Here is a 13,736-nt window from a genome sequence, read left to right as displayed (position 1 = left end):
AAATATAATACGTACTGTTTCCGTGCTAGCGTAACAGAGCTTATCTGGAGTGGAACTTCTTTTACACAACGGTGCACACACGGTTGTACTGTCTCTGAATATATGCCTAGCACTTCTGTTGCTGTGTTTTGAGAAGTTTGTGAAAGCATTTATTCTGGACACGTTTAAATGTGGTGATTGTCAATCAGCTCATATTAGAAGATAAAATTAAGTATTGTGATTGTTTTAGGAGTGGGTGAAAAAGGGTAATATTTGGAATTGTGAGAATACCAGCATAGTGGAAAAACTTTGAGAATTCATACTCAAGGCAAAACTGTCTAGTTTTGATACTTGTGTAATGAAACGAGTGTGCAGACTAATCCTTTAGTCTGATTTGAAAACAGCTGTAATTACGTAGAGGTGTTTGGGGAACAGGCTGTCTTTAATTTGTTCCAATGCTCTCAGGTTTTGATTTATTTTATTTTTATATATTAATATGAGTAATTGCTGTTCATGTTGGTAGAAGCACTGAACAGTTCAAACCAAGACTGCTTTTTGTTTCCAACTTTGTCAGATCTCAAAGACCTGTGGTACTAACTGTTTCTATGGTGGTCACTACATGCATAATGTAATGTTACATTTTTGTCTTAAGTACTATCTTGATCTCTGGTTATTAAAAGCAAAAAAAGCTTTATCACTATTCCTGGTCTTTCTCATTATATATGCACCCTTTCAAGTGTAAAAATTTGAAAAATCCTCCTCCTTTTTTATTACCTTACAGTATCCTTAAGGACTTCAATGCTTGCAAATGTCAGAGTATTAAGTGTAAAGGAGAACCCCAACCATCATCCTACAGCAGGGAGCTGTGCATATCAAACTGGGAGGTTACATATGCTCCCTATCCTGAGAATATTTGTTGGTAAGATTCCTGTCTTGCATCCATTTATTTATGATAATGTAGGTTTAGAAGGGAGCTGAGTGTGTTTTTCTTTAACCCTAAACTAAGATTTTATGTAGCATTTGGATGTGGCTGATCTGCATCTTTATTTCCATTACTTTTGTTCTCCATTGACCTTGGGAATGGCCTCTCAGAGGCTGACTAGAGTTTTGCCACCCCGAAGTTCTGGTACCTGCAGCTCCTGTTAACTAACTAAGAAAAAAAAAAAAGAAAAAGACTTTGTGCCTCAGTGTTTTCATTTTTTGAGGTTAATGCATGCCTACTGTTAAGATCTGAGGAAAGCAACTTGGTGTCAACGCTGAGAATTCAAGTATGTATTAATGTTTTTGAGTTGCTACATGGCGAGTATAACCTGATTTACTCTGTGAAGTATTGTCTGTCTTCTGACATCTCTTTATTGACCCAATAAATTTTCTAGACTTAACTTACCGCTTACGGGAGAGTGTCAGAAAATAGATAAATGCTTTTTGAGTTAAACTGTTGCTGTGATGCCTTCTGTCATGCTTATAGGCTAAAAATCCCTAAACATTTTCCAGTTGCTTTGCAAATAACTTTAGGGTTGGGCCAATACAATCCCCTGTTCATATAACTGTAAATTTGTTGTGACGTTACCATTGCCCTAAGCAAAAGTGCAGGCGAGACACAAACATGCACAAATAACTGTATTTCACCTGTATATAACTTCTTTAAAGTACACTTTTTCTCCGAATGATTTTAATAGAAAATTAATTTTAAGGTGACTACGCCATCTATTTCTAATAGAGAGGTTTTTGTCTACAGCTAGTTCTGCAGTTAGGAATAAAGTACAGAATCTTTAACCATAAAATGAACAACCGTGATTCTTAGCCGCGTCTTTTGTGGCTGTGTTATTTTGAGACATGAATTAAAAATCTCTTGCAAGCTGCTTTCCAGGTAGGGTCAGTTTAATCTGCCTTTTTCATGAAAGGGTTCGTGCATGCATGTGTGCCGCATTTCCTCTTCCTTTCTTCAGGCACTGTCTTACGGACACAAGGAATGATTGTTGAGGTTCGGTGGGTTGAAGCATGTATAAATCTTTTCTAAACTCTTGAGAGGGAAAGATGGTGGGGTTTTGTTGAATTATTTTTTTTTTGGGGGGTGGGGTTTGGTTTTTTTCTTTTCTCCGCTCCCCCTTGAATAAGAGGTGGCACAGGGATTTGCCCAGTTACTTACCTAGGTTCGCTTAAGAGTTGTCATAATTGGAGATGTTACTGACCCTCTGTATCCCTGCTTTGTCTGTTCTAAAGACTTGGCTTTGGCTGGTGTTTTAATCATTCCAGTCCTTTTGGGAACCATTTTAGATAACATTTAAGAACTTTACCTGTTTAAGACCTGTGGTTGCTGTTTTAATATGGCAGAAAGGGATACAGGGGTTTCCTTAATTATTTTTTTTCAAATCAAATCTTGGTAGGTTCTGCCTCTGATAGTTAGTCTCCTTGCAGAAATTCTCTGTATCATCTTCAGTCTCTCTCTTCTTGTTCTAACTTGGTTTAGTACTTCCGTATTAAACAGTGGAATTGTTTCATCCCAAACCTTAACTACATTAGACATTGTGTTTGTGTTATGGAAGACTAAATATGTTCTTCTGCAAGTGCAGTTTATGTTATCATTCTTTATTTCTAATAGCAACTGGATCTTGCCTAGTGCTTTGTATGTAACTTTAAGGCTATAAACCAAGGCCACCTGTTACTTGACAGATAGTATGTAATTTTTTTAACAGCAAATGCTTACGTACTGCTTGTTTTTACATCCTTTTTTTTTTTTTTTTTTATTTCCTCTCCCCCCAGGAAAAATCTTTCAGTGCGTGGACTGAAATGGTGGTTTAGATGGGCTTGCATTAATTTGCTTCTTTTTATTGTGCTGTTTTTTCTTACTACTCCTTCCATAATCATCTCAACCATGGACAAGTTCAATGTCACTAAACCTATTCACTACCTTAACGTGAGTATCACCATATGTTTGGATCATGCTGTGTATCAGAGCAAAATGTTAATAAACTGATGAAGTGTGTAGTAAGAAAATGAAACGATATCTGTAAGCTAAATTCAGTTGAAATTCTCAGGATTGTTTTATGTAACTGCTGATTTGAAAGCATACATCCAGAACTGGGACTGTAGTCCTCTTCTGTTCCTTGATAGTAGGCTGAAGTAATTTCATTTGAAATGTTGTATTATTATAAATGTCTTATTTGTAGTAAAAGTATGCGTTCCCAATTTACATAATTCTAAATCAAAAACCTTTGCCAAAAGCGGAATTTTAAGTCCAACTTGTATGTTGATTTTTATGGTGTGAAGGGGGAATTCAGATTTTAAACTCTGAAGTAAAATGCCATGATTTTATTTTGCATATTTGATCTAAAACAGGATAGCATATGTATCTGGTCCTAGTTTGACTGCAGCTAAAGTCTCTTGCAAACTATTAAGTACTTGCCCAAGCTAGTGTAAACTACATAAAAACTGCTTGTGAGACTTCACTCTCATAGAATGTAATTCCCAATCCTACTCGTTTTTTGTTTTGCACACCAGTGCAGAGCACTCACTCATTTTAAGACTGTATCTGAATAAAATTTCTGCAGTCGAACCTGCTGTAACTTAGGAAAAGCAAAATATTGCAGCCTCTGTTCTACCGCAGCTGCATTTAAAATGTTTTTAATACTTATTCTTACTTTTTTTCCCCCTACTAGAATCCCATCGTCAGTCAGTTTTTCCCAACGCTCTTGCTCTGGTCATTCTCAGCTTTGCTACCAACAATTGTCTATTACTCAACTTTGCTGGAGTCCCACTGGACAAAGTAAGCAAGGTTTTCCTTTATTTGGCCTTATCAACTGAATTACTGAAATATATGGAGAAAGTGCTTATTTTTCATGGGGCTGTGTCATGGTTTAACCCCAGCCAGCAGCCAAGTACCATGCTGCTGCTCACTCGTTCCCTGCCCACCCCCTGGTGAGATGGGGAGGAGAACTGGAAAAAGAGAAAACCTGTGGGTTGCAGTAAGAATGGTTTAATAATATAAATAACGTAAAAAATAAGGAAAAAAGTAGGATTAATAATTGTAATGAAGAGAGGAGGGAGATAAAGGAATAAAATACAAGGGGGAAACAAACAAGTGATGCACAGTACAGTCGCTCGCCACCCGCTGATCGATGCCCAGCCCATCCCTGTGCAGTGGTCAGCAGCCCCCGGCCAACTCCCCCCAGTTTATACACTGAGCGCGATGCTCTATGGTATGGAATATCCCTCTGGCTAGTTCGGGTCAGCAGTCCTGGCTCTGCTCCCTCCCGGCTGCTTGTGCGTCTGCTCACTGGCAGGGATGGGAAACTTGAAGAGTCCTTGATTTGGAGTAAGCACTATTTAACACAATGATGTTTTAGTTGTTGCTATCGACATCATTCTGATGCTAAATCCAAAATGCACCGTTGTACCAGCTATGAAGAGGGAAAATTAACTCCATCCCAGCCGAAACCAGGACGATGATGGCATAACTTGATGTAACTTTGTCCCCAGTTTACCTAGTCGGATAAAAGCATGATACTGCACGCTGAATCACAGCTTCATTTTTCCATCATGTCTGCACCCGGTTTTTGGTTTTGTATTGTAAGGTCAAATTTTTTTGACTTTTAAAATTTTTTGTACTATTCCCTTGTAAGACACTGTGTCCAGATTCTGCTGTTTATTCATCAGTTAAATGCTTTTCATCACCTGTTTTTTTTTTTTCTTAGTGGTTGTACTAGGCATGTGAACTTTGAGCCTTTGTCAATCAGTTGAAGTAGTTTTCTAGTCACTAGTGATCGCAGATCTGATTTCAAGCCTTGGTGTAGTTACATTGATATGTCCCACAGTGCCCAAGGGCTACATGATCCTATAACAAAACCTCTGTCGTTTTAATGCCCTATCAGATAGCACCTTTAACAGTCTGAATTGTTTATAGCAATTGCTGCGCTTTTTCTGGCAACAGTGTGTCAGTGGATAGATGTTCCTGCTACTGCAGTAGGCGTATAGGATTAGCAGTGTCATGTTGTTCCCGAAGATGACACTTGGTAAAGGCAGTCAAGTACCTTGTTTAAGTGTCTGGTTTCTTGGCGGTGGTGCCCTTTTACGAACTGCCTAGTCCCTCTTGGCATAACGCTTGAAGAGCTGTTTGTTTACAAGCTGTTGTGAGATGTGAGTATCATTGGATACAATCACCAGCTGTGATTGTCACACATCCCCTTGCTTGTGGTGCAGACCTGTAGTGATACTAATCCAGAGTCTGGATTAATGTTCATAAATGTTTTCTTTGCCCAAGAAGACACCGAGAGCCTGCTTGGTCCAAACTAGTGAATACCTCAAAGATGCTTGTGTTAAGAGTATCTTGTAGCAATGTGATATTGTAGGGGAAGCTGAAAGTCTGACAGGTGCTGACATTCTCTGGGCAAGATCTTTCATGTGTGGAAGTCTTTTGCATGAGTTTCTTACTTGGTGACTTTTTCTGTTGGTAGATCTGCAGAGAATAGAATAATGATGCATAAAGTCTACATATTTTTGATCTTCATGGTATTGATTCTGCCCTCCCTCGGTTTGACCAGGTAAAGAATAATAGTTTAACAGTGTTTTGTTTGAGTATTTCCATTATATGAGGCAAATTACTTCTGCTTTCTAGTTGCTAGTTGAGGTATAGTTGGCGTACCTCCACTCCCACCAGCTGTGTATGGTTATGTTGTCATTCCGTGTTGGATTTCAGTGTTCTTCTTTCATCTGAGGACCTCATAGCCCTTCAAGTTTCCAAAGGCTGACTTTTCATTTAGCAAAGAAATTTAAGACCTTGTAAGATCAATGACTAATTAAAAGTTGCCCATACTCACAGTCATAGCTGAGAACCCAGTTTCCTGACTGTCTTACAGTTTCCCTGGCTAACCAGGTAACATGTATTTGGCCTATCTATGTAATAACTGCTAAAAATGAATCTTTAATACTTTAGTATAAATGGATGTTTCTGTTTTGGTTGAATCTGTATCTTTTTTTCCTATTTCTGACTATTAATAACCGTGATAAAGCTAAAGTAGTGTTCAGATTATCTGATTAAATTTTCTCTATCTGCTGTCCTGATCTGGACTGCTTGAAAAGAGAAGCAATTTTACACAGTACTGAGCTCTTGGAGACTGAATGACATAAACCATCTTTCTTTCAGCCTGGATTTTTTTTTCCGTTGGCTGTTTGACAGAGAATCGTCTGATTCTGCAGTTAGGCTGGAGTAAGTATTAGCAACTCTTTGCTACAGGAATACTTGGGATTATTTTTTTTCTTGCTGTTGACTAACATTGATTAGTGCTTGTTAAAATTTGCTAGGGGTTGATGTTGAGTTGATGCCCAGTTGATTTGCTGTGTGTTGATGTTGAGCTTCTGAATAAGGGAAGGAGAATGCAAGTTACTTTGCTGTGAAGAAATCCAAACTGTTCTCCTGCTAGCTAATCTATGCATTCAATAAAGAGACAATTATTTTCCCAAAACCTTACAAATTTTGTAGAAGATAAAGGACAGGGCGAGATGCAGGTGAGAGGGGACCAGAAAACATACTGAGGATTGTTGTGTGTCATGGGCGGGTGATTTTCCCAAGGATTACAGTGAGACCAAATAGCTGCAGCAGTTCGCTTTCTGAAAAAACATTGACTCTAAGAAACATGAAAGTTTTTTACACGAGCATTGCAGATTTGCAGATACTGATTATTATAAATTCTTGTGACTGGCTGGAGGGAAAGAACAGAACACAATTATTAGGACATAGTTAGGTTTCCAAATGCTGTTTCAAAATCCATAACAGGGAGACAATTAGGAGTTACTGAGCTAGGAGAGACAATTATTCTGTTACAGTCTTATCTCATCTTGTCTTGGGTTGCTGTTGCAGACATCAAATGATGCTCTTGTCTGCTATCAGCCACCCATCAGACTGCTGTGTCTTTTCCTGAGCAGTTGATTCCTCATCAGAACTGCAACTCACTCAGCCAGGCTCTTACAGTGTACTCCACTTACTGTGCTTATAGCTATGTAGTACTCTTGCTTTTCTTTTTTTTTCTTTTTTTTTTTTTTTCCTCCAACGAGATTTTCAGACGTCTCATGGTGTCCAATGATTATCCTTATGGTAAGAGATTTCCAAAAGCAGTAGGGATCCTTTGTATGTATGCTGTGTTTGCTTGTCTGCTTTATAGTCAGTGTCTGCTGTCTGTCCTTGCAGGTGTGTCTTTTTGCCTGACCAGGGAGCCTTCTTTGTGAACTATGTGATTGCCTCTGCTTTTGTTGGCAACGGGATGGAGCTGCTGCGCCTGCCTGGCCTCATCCTTTACACCATACGGATGATAATGGCCAAGTCCACAGCAGAAAGGAAAAATATTAAACAGGTATTAGAACCCCTCCTTAGCAAGAGGCAATTAAATGACTGATCGTTATCAGAAACATCGGGAGCCCCCATCCCTTGTACCATAAACTATCATCTCCTCTCATCTTTTTTGGCCTTTGTTTCACTCATCTGTGACAGGTTCGCATTCCCTTCATTTGCAGCACAGGTAATGGGGAGGTATTTATTGAAGTCAGAAACAGAAGTCAAAACCCAAGCTCTGAGCTTCAGGTAGTATTCTGTTCGTAGCTCCAAGTCAGAGTTTTATGATTCGGATTTTATGGGATAATTCTGATTTTTATCTTATAGACTATAACTTCAGGCTTTTTAAAATTGAAATCTGTCTGTAGTTAATTTCTTCTGTCGGCCCTCAGGTGTATACAACTTCTTTTAATATGAACAGACACCTAGCAAAATACATCCTTATTGTCTGTATTCCATTTTGTGGTGGACTTTCATTTCCAGATGTCATCTTGCTGGAAATGTCAGGTGTTACAGTGGGAACTTAAGCCTGTGTACAGCTGTCCTGTTCTCTTTTTTTTCTTATTTCTTTTTTTTTTTTTTCTTAATGGGTGGGTGGGTTCCATTTTAAAAGATGCTTTTAAACATTCACTTCTGTTAACTGTTGTGTATTACGCCTTGCTCTGGTTGAAATGATTTATACTGCTTTCCTCATCCCAAGAGGAGAAAGTGGAAATACTGACCCCAACAAAGCTTTGTTATCTTGAGCTTTCCCTACTGAAAAAGCTGACACAAGGAACAGTAGAGATTCAGTGGAATCTGCAGTGAGGTGAAGGTTCTTGAGTTTGGCACAGTTATTTTCTGCCCTGTGGTTTTAAGTTGTTGCTTCTTGTAGATGAAAACAGGTTCCCTGAGAAATTACTTTAAGGCTGTGAAAGAACCAGTATATTTTCTGTAAGTACAGATGCTTAAAACGCATAATACTTCATCTCTAGTTATGTCACTTGTGCCTCTTAGGGAAATAAAATTTATCTTTCATAGGGAGAGAATAAAGAAGGTGAATTGTTGCTTTAGTGAATCTATTTATAACTCCTGGCATGTTGATAGATGACATGAGTGTTTTGGGTGTTTTGTTTTTGTTCCTAGCAACAAGCATTTGAATATGAATTTGGAGCAATGTATGCCTGGATGTTGTGTGTGTTCACTGTCATCATGGCCTATAGCATTACGTGTCCCATCATTGTCCCGTTCGGTAAGTTTTCTGATGAGCTTTGGGCACGGTGTGAGCGAGATGGGGTCACGTGGGAGGATTTGCAAGGCCCAGTTCTGCATTCTTATTCCGGTTCAAATACTGATAAACCTTAGGACTTGGATCCAAGTGTCCTTCCCTTCTTGTGGAAAAACAGGGCAGAACATGGTAAATTATCGTAGAATCATAAAATGGTTTGGGTTTGAAGGAGCTGCAGTCTTACCGGACCCTGGGAGGGTCTCCAGATCGCCGAGTCACAGACCTCCTTTTTCTCAGATGTTTCTCTTACTCAGTTGGTTTATCTCTGTCCTGTGAACAAAACTTAACATTTCTGCCGTAAGTTGACTAAGTATCTAGCTTTGACTACTCTCATCTTCCTGTTCTGGCCATTAAATGCCGTATGGGTGTGCAAGAAACTTAGCAATCTGTCTAGAACTCGTGACGGTTGTCTGTCTTTAGTAACTGACAGGAACTAAGTCTTATTTTATTGCATCTTTCGTTCACAGAGATTCTGGACTGTCGTAAGAATTATACATAAAGAATCATTTCAGCAGCTACAGATATTTCCACTCTGGAAACCTGTTTATCAGGCATAAGTAGTACTAAATTATTTTATATAGTCGGTGTTTTCCTTTTCCAATCCAAAACTTTAGAGAGCTAGATAGAACATATATAATTAGCTGAATTAGATACTGTTCTGAACTGGTTTTAATCAACAACCTTATTATTAGGAGAATGCGTCCAATTTATTTTTTTTTACAATGTACTTGATATTTATTTATATTTTGTTTTGTGTGTAGTTGTAAATATCTGAATGTGCTGCTGCATACTAGAGCTGTTGCAATTCATAGCTGTCACAGCAGTAACTGGCTGCTTTTTGGGATCAGAAATAGCTGACTTGAAATTGTCATGAGTCTGTTGAAGGCTGAGAGGGAGGCGTTAAGCCCTGCTAGACCTTTCTTCCTTGCCAGTACAGTGGTAGAGCGGTTACCAGGTCTTCCCTGTTGGCTTGGCCTCATGTGCCAGTGCTAGGAGGGAGCTCGGGGTTCTCTCAGGGAGCACGGGTGGTGCTGCAGAGAAGTGTGTGGAGAGGGGGAGGGATGGGAAGATCCCAAGGGTCTTGGGCTGGGGATGCAACAACCTTAGGAGCAGGCTGGTGTCATGGAGCTGTACCTTGTTCATATTTTTCATATTTGGGCTGTATCCACCATTGGTGTCTAGATTTTCAGTCACTTGGTTAGTGTAGATCTCGCAGAATTGCTGCTTTTTATCGAGTTTTCAACAAACTGTCCTTGGCTCTCCCATTTTTTCCTTCCAGGTTTAATATACATACTCCTGAAGCACATGGTTGACCGTTACAACCTTTACTATGCGTATCTCCCTGCCAAGCTGGAGAAGAAGATGCACTTTGCAGCTGTGAATCAGGCCCTCGCAGCTCCAATTCTCTGCCTTTTCTGGCTCTATTTTTTCTCATTTCTGCGGCTAGGTAAGTATTGCCTTTTTCCACCTAGAAGCTGCTCCAAGCTCTCTTGCCAACTTACTTAAATGATGAGTTTCATAGGCTCTGTGGGCTTTTAGTTTTGCTTCCATAGATGGGTAGTCATCGTAGTTACCTGTGGCAGTGAATTATACACCATTTGCAGCGTACTCAAGTTTGCATAAGATACTCTGATGGAGACAGCTGATACGTTAACTTGAAACTGCCAGCATGGAGCTTCATATTTTTAATTTTACGGATTGTGTGTTCCCTAAATCTGTAGAGTTTGAATTGACCACTTGGACTGTGGAGTGACAGACAGTAAAGATCATTAAATAAAACAAAAATCTCTTCAGAATTAGCTCTTCCTAGTAAGATGGTTTCTGGCTTCAGTACCTGCATTTGTGTAGTCTGTGCATAAGTTTAATTTGCCTGGTTGAGTTGGCTCCTGCCTCTGTTGTACAGCTGTCATTTAGAAAAAAACTTAATGTTGGCTAATGCTAGTAAGACCTGTGTTCTGCATCATCTGTCAGACTTTACATGGAAGGCTGCGGTGAGGTGGTGACTCTCCTCCCCATATTGTGATTTAAAAACTCACGGTTTGTGTGTAATCTATTTTAAGAATAGCGATGTTCTGTATTTTGCAAATACTTAGCATTGAGAGTATTGGCTGTGGTGTACTGACAGCTTTGACTTCAGAAGAGGTAGGTGATAGCTTATGGCTTTTTATCTGTGATATAGGAGGAAGCATTTGGCACGGAACAGGGATACTGGCGATGCTGGAAGTAGTCAAGCTTCCCTTCTTGGGAAGGAAGCCCTTGGTATCTAACTGTATTTTGCCCTCTTCTCTGCTTTTGCAGCACTGATGACAAATTGCATTGTGTTTTTCTAGCATACCAGTAGTAAAAAATATGTTGGCAGACTGTCATCTAACTTTAGCGATAGTTTCCCTTGGAGGTAAGAGGCACTTGGAACTGTTGCTTCAGGCTGTCCTTGGATTTGAGCAGATGTCCCTGCATTACTTGTGTGTTTGAGAGCTTGGGTTTTTTTCTTGTGTTTTGAGAGCTGTCTTTACAACCAACAAATCTATGTCCTCTAAAATAACAGCAGAATTTCTAGAGCACGCTTTAGAAGAATCGACTCCAAACACACAGCAATTGATACGCCTCTTTAAAAAACGTTCTGAAGGAAAATCTGGTGCAGTAAAAACTAAATCTTTATAATAATGTTTTCTGGTTCTGCATCTGTGGCAAAACCATCATTTGTCACAGACCTCAGTAATGGAAATACCGGCTGGATTGCCGTGGTTGGCTCTGTCAGTGTAGATGATCCTCTGGGGTCCTCGCTGGCTGGCGTTCAGTGATTTGTCGGTGCACAGGGCAGTCTAGCCAAGTGGTAGGAGCCTGAGAGCTAGGAACTTGAGGTTTTGATTTCATTGCCATTGATTTCATTGCTGCTTCTTGTTCCAAAGAGAAGGAAGAAGGCGGCAGCGTGCTCTGCTTCCTTATCTGCAAAATAAATCAGTTTATGGCGTGTATAACTCAATTGCTTAGTCATTGGTTTGTATAGTTTGCCTGGTATGGATATTTCAGTCTGGTTGCAGAGTACAGTGATAATTTGCTCTTTTCTCATTCGTTATATTAATGTAAGGCTGGAAGGACCGCTACCCCTTTCTCAGGGGCTTTTTCCCTCATTAATGGATCTGTGCAGGGCTTGCTGCCAAAAAGTAAAACTTCTCTGTTCTGTGCCACTGCATGTGCTGGGGTTACCACAAAAATATTTGAGGATCAGTGTTGCCTCTTTTGACTGAAGAAGCTTGGAAACGGCTAGGTTTTGTGGTTTTTTTGCCCTGTGTGCCCCCTCCCCCCCAATCTTATTTACAGCATCTTTGATGCGAGATTATTTTTTCCAGAATATTTCCCAGTAGACCTGGAGAATAAGTCACTGTAATCATGATAACTTTTTCCATACTAGAGGCTGCTACTGTATCCTTTCCTATAGTTCTCGCTTTCCCCCCACGTTACCTTTCAGCTTAGTTCATGTTTACTAGGTTTCTTCTCTTGTTCCTTTCCCTTGAATTCCCCCCAATTCTGTCCACGTTTTATTGTGATGTCCTACACAGACAAGGCTGCTCAAGTTGAAGGCTCAGCAGCACCAAATTATTTTGTGTAGGTACCAGGGACTTGCCTTTTTTTTTTTCCTCTTCCCGTGTTTTGTGATAGCATCACACTATTGACTGCTTTGCAGTTTGTACTCGTCACTTGTATTCTGTAGTGCAACAGGCTTGTTATCCCTCATACCTACAATTCGTTTTTCCTTCCAAATTGTAGTTATTTACAGTTTTCTAAATACAATTTCATCTTACTGTTTATTTCTCGGGTTTTGTTTTTCCCTTGAAAAAGGGTGGGGTTACCTAATCTGTCAAGATAATTTTGACTATTTAATTATTTTTTTTACCCTTTGGGTTGTTTGCAAGCCATCTAGTTTGGTGCCATCATCATAATTAATAGATGCAGTCTCTGTATTAAATTTCACAGATAGTTAATGGAAGTATTTTAGAAGTGGGTCCAGAATAGGTGATGGAGGGAGGAGGTGAAGCATCCCTCTGAGTCTTGTGTATCTGCAGCCGCCCTTCCTGGCCTTTCAGGAAGCTAGGAAAACAGCTTCTTCAGCAGTTTTACCAGTCAAGGAGCTTTGTGCATCATGAAGTTCTCCAGTTTGTAGCATGCCCAGTCCTCTAAGGACAAAAATACCCAACAACCCACAGGCTTCTGAAAATGGGAAAGATAAGTAAAAATTTGGGGTTTTTTTCCTGCTATGTATTTTTATATTGTATTCTCTGGATATTTTTCTAGGCTTTAAAGCACCTACAACCATGTTTACCTTCCTAGTTGTCAACATCACAATTATTATTTGCTTGGCTTACACTTGTTTTGGCTGTTTCAAGTACCTGAGTCCACTGAATTACAAGGTAAGCGATGGATACCCAACACCTTTCAGCACCTACCTGTGCGCTCGATGTAGCACCAGCTATTCCTGGCGGGTTGTGGTGCCTTCTCGCTAGCGACGTCTGCTCACAGATGTTTGTTCTGGGTGAGACAGCTGAAGAGGGCTGATGGCAGAGGTAGGCTGCCTGGCACAGTGGGAAGTCTGTCAGTGTTAGCAGGAGCTGAATTTGAGAGGAGGAAGTATGGAAGAGGATTGGAGGAGAGAGTACCGGCACTGCACAGAGATCTGTCTCTGCAGGTTTTTGGGTGCTTACAGTCTCCGTGTATTGTTTTGACTTACCAATTTGATATCGTCTCTTCTCCTTTCCCCACCTGTTACTGCTTACAGGTAGAAGACACGCAAGGTGAAAGAGGAAATGACGCTGATGTACCAGCCATCCCAACATCTTCTGTAAGAAGTTAAGAGTTACTAATATTCTCTTACATTTCCTAGAAAAAAAATGATTTCTCACCCTGCTTACCAAAGAGCTTGTGTAGGACATATTAGTCTGGATGAACTTGTGGGGCTTCCCGTATGTGCGTGGGACCAGAGTTCTGCAGCTGGGCTCCCTGACTGTTCCCAGGTGGTGTTCCAGAAGTACCTCCAGCTGATGTTTTGGGAGTAGTTGAGACGCGCTACTTCTAGCAGCTCTGTACAACTGTGTTCTGGGGTTTACACCAGGCACATCCTCACATCTGGACAGCTGCCAAATGCAGTCAGTTGCCACTGCTTTGTGACTT

General features: G+C 40.2%; 1 protein-coding gene and 1 long non-coding RNA gene across 4 annotated transcripts in view; one reads left to right on the top strand and one right to left on the bottom strand.

Annotated features, from left to right (window-relative positions):
- Window positions 1-13,736, top strand: part of TMEM63A (transmembrane protein 63A) — a 31,290-nt gene that overhangs the window by 16,149 nt on the left and 1,405 nt on the right. For all 3 annotated transcript variants that reach the window (XM_080408733.1, XM_080408734.1, XM_080408732.1), the window contains 10 exons: window positions 761-898; window positions 2,743-2,896; window positions 3,639-3,745; window positions 5,433-5,519; window positions 6,122-6,184; window positions 7,163-7,325; window positions 8,429-8,534; window positions 9,850-10,017; window positions 12,864-12,979; window positions 13,345-13,407. In XM_080408733.1, the coding sequence (XP_080264859.1) occupies window positions 761-898; window positions 2,743-2,896; window positions 3,639-3,745; window positions 5,433-5,519; window positions 6,122-6,184; window positions 7,163-7,325; window positions 8,429-8,534; window positions 9,850-10,017; window positions 12,864-12,979; window positions 13,345-13,407 (1,165 nt within the window). The remainder of the gene's footprint in view (window positions 1-760; window positions 899-2,742; window positions 2,897-3,638; window positions 3,746-5,432; window positions 5,520-6,121; window positions 6,185-7,162; window positions 7,326-8,428; window positions 8,535-9,849; window positions 10,018-12,863; window positions 12,980-13,344; window positions 13,408-13,736) is intronic.
- LOC308072225 lies at window positions 11,050-13,349 on the bottom strand. Its single transcript, XR_013931586.1, has 2 exons — window positions 13,016-13,349; window positions 11,050-11,516 (listed from the first exon to the last, which is right to left on the bottom strand). It is a non-coding gene; the product is annotated as an uncharacterized lncRNA (long non-coding RNA).

This window comes from Falco punctatus (assembly GCF_963210335.1).
Source record: "Falco punctatus genome assembly, chromosome: 12".
NCBI classification, from domain to species: domain Eukaryota; kingdom Metazoa; phylum Chordata; class Aves; order Falconiformes; family Falconidae; genus Falco; species Falco punctatus.
This window is presented reverse-complemented; position numbering and strand designations above follow the sequence as displayed.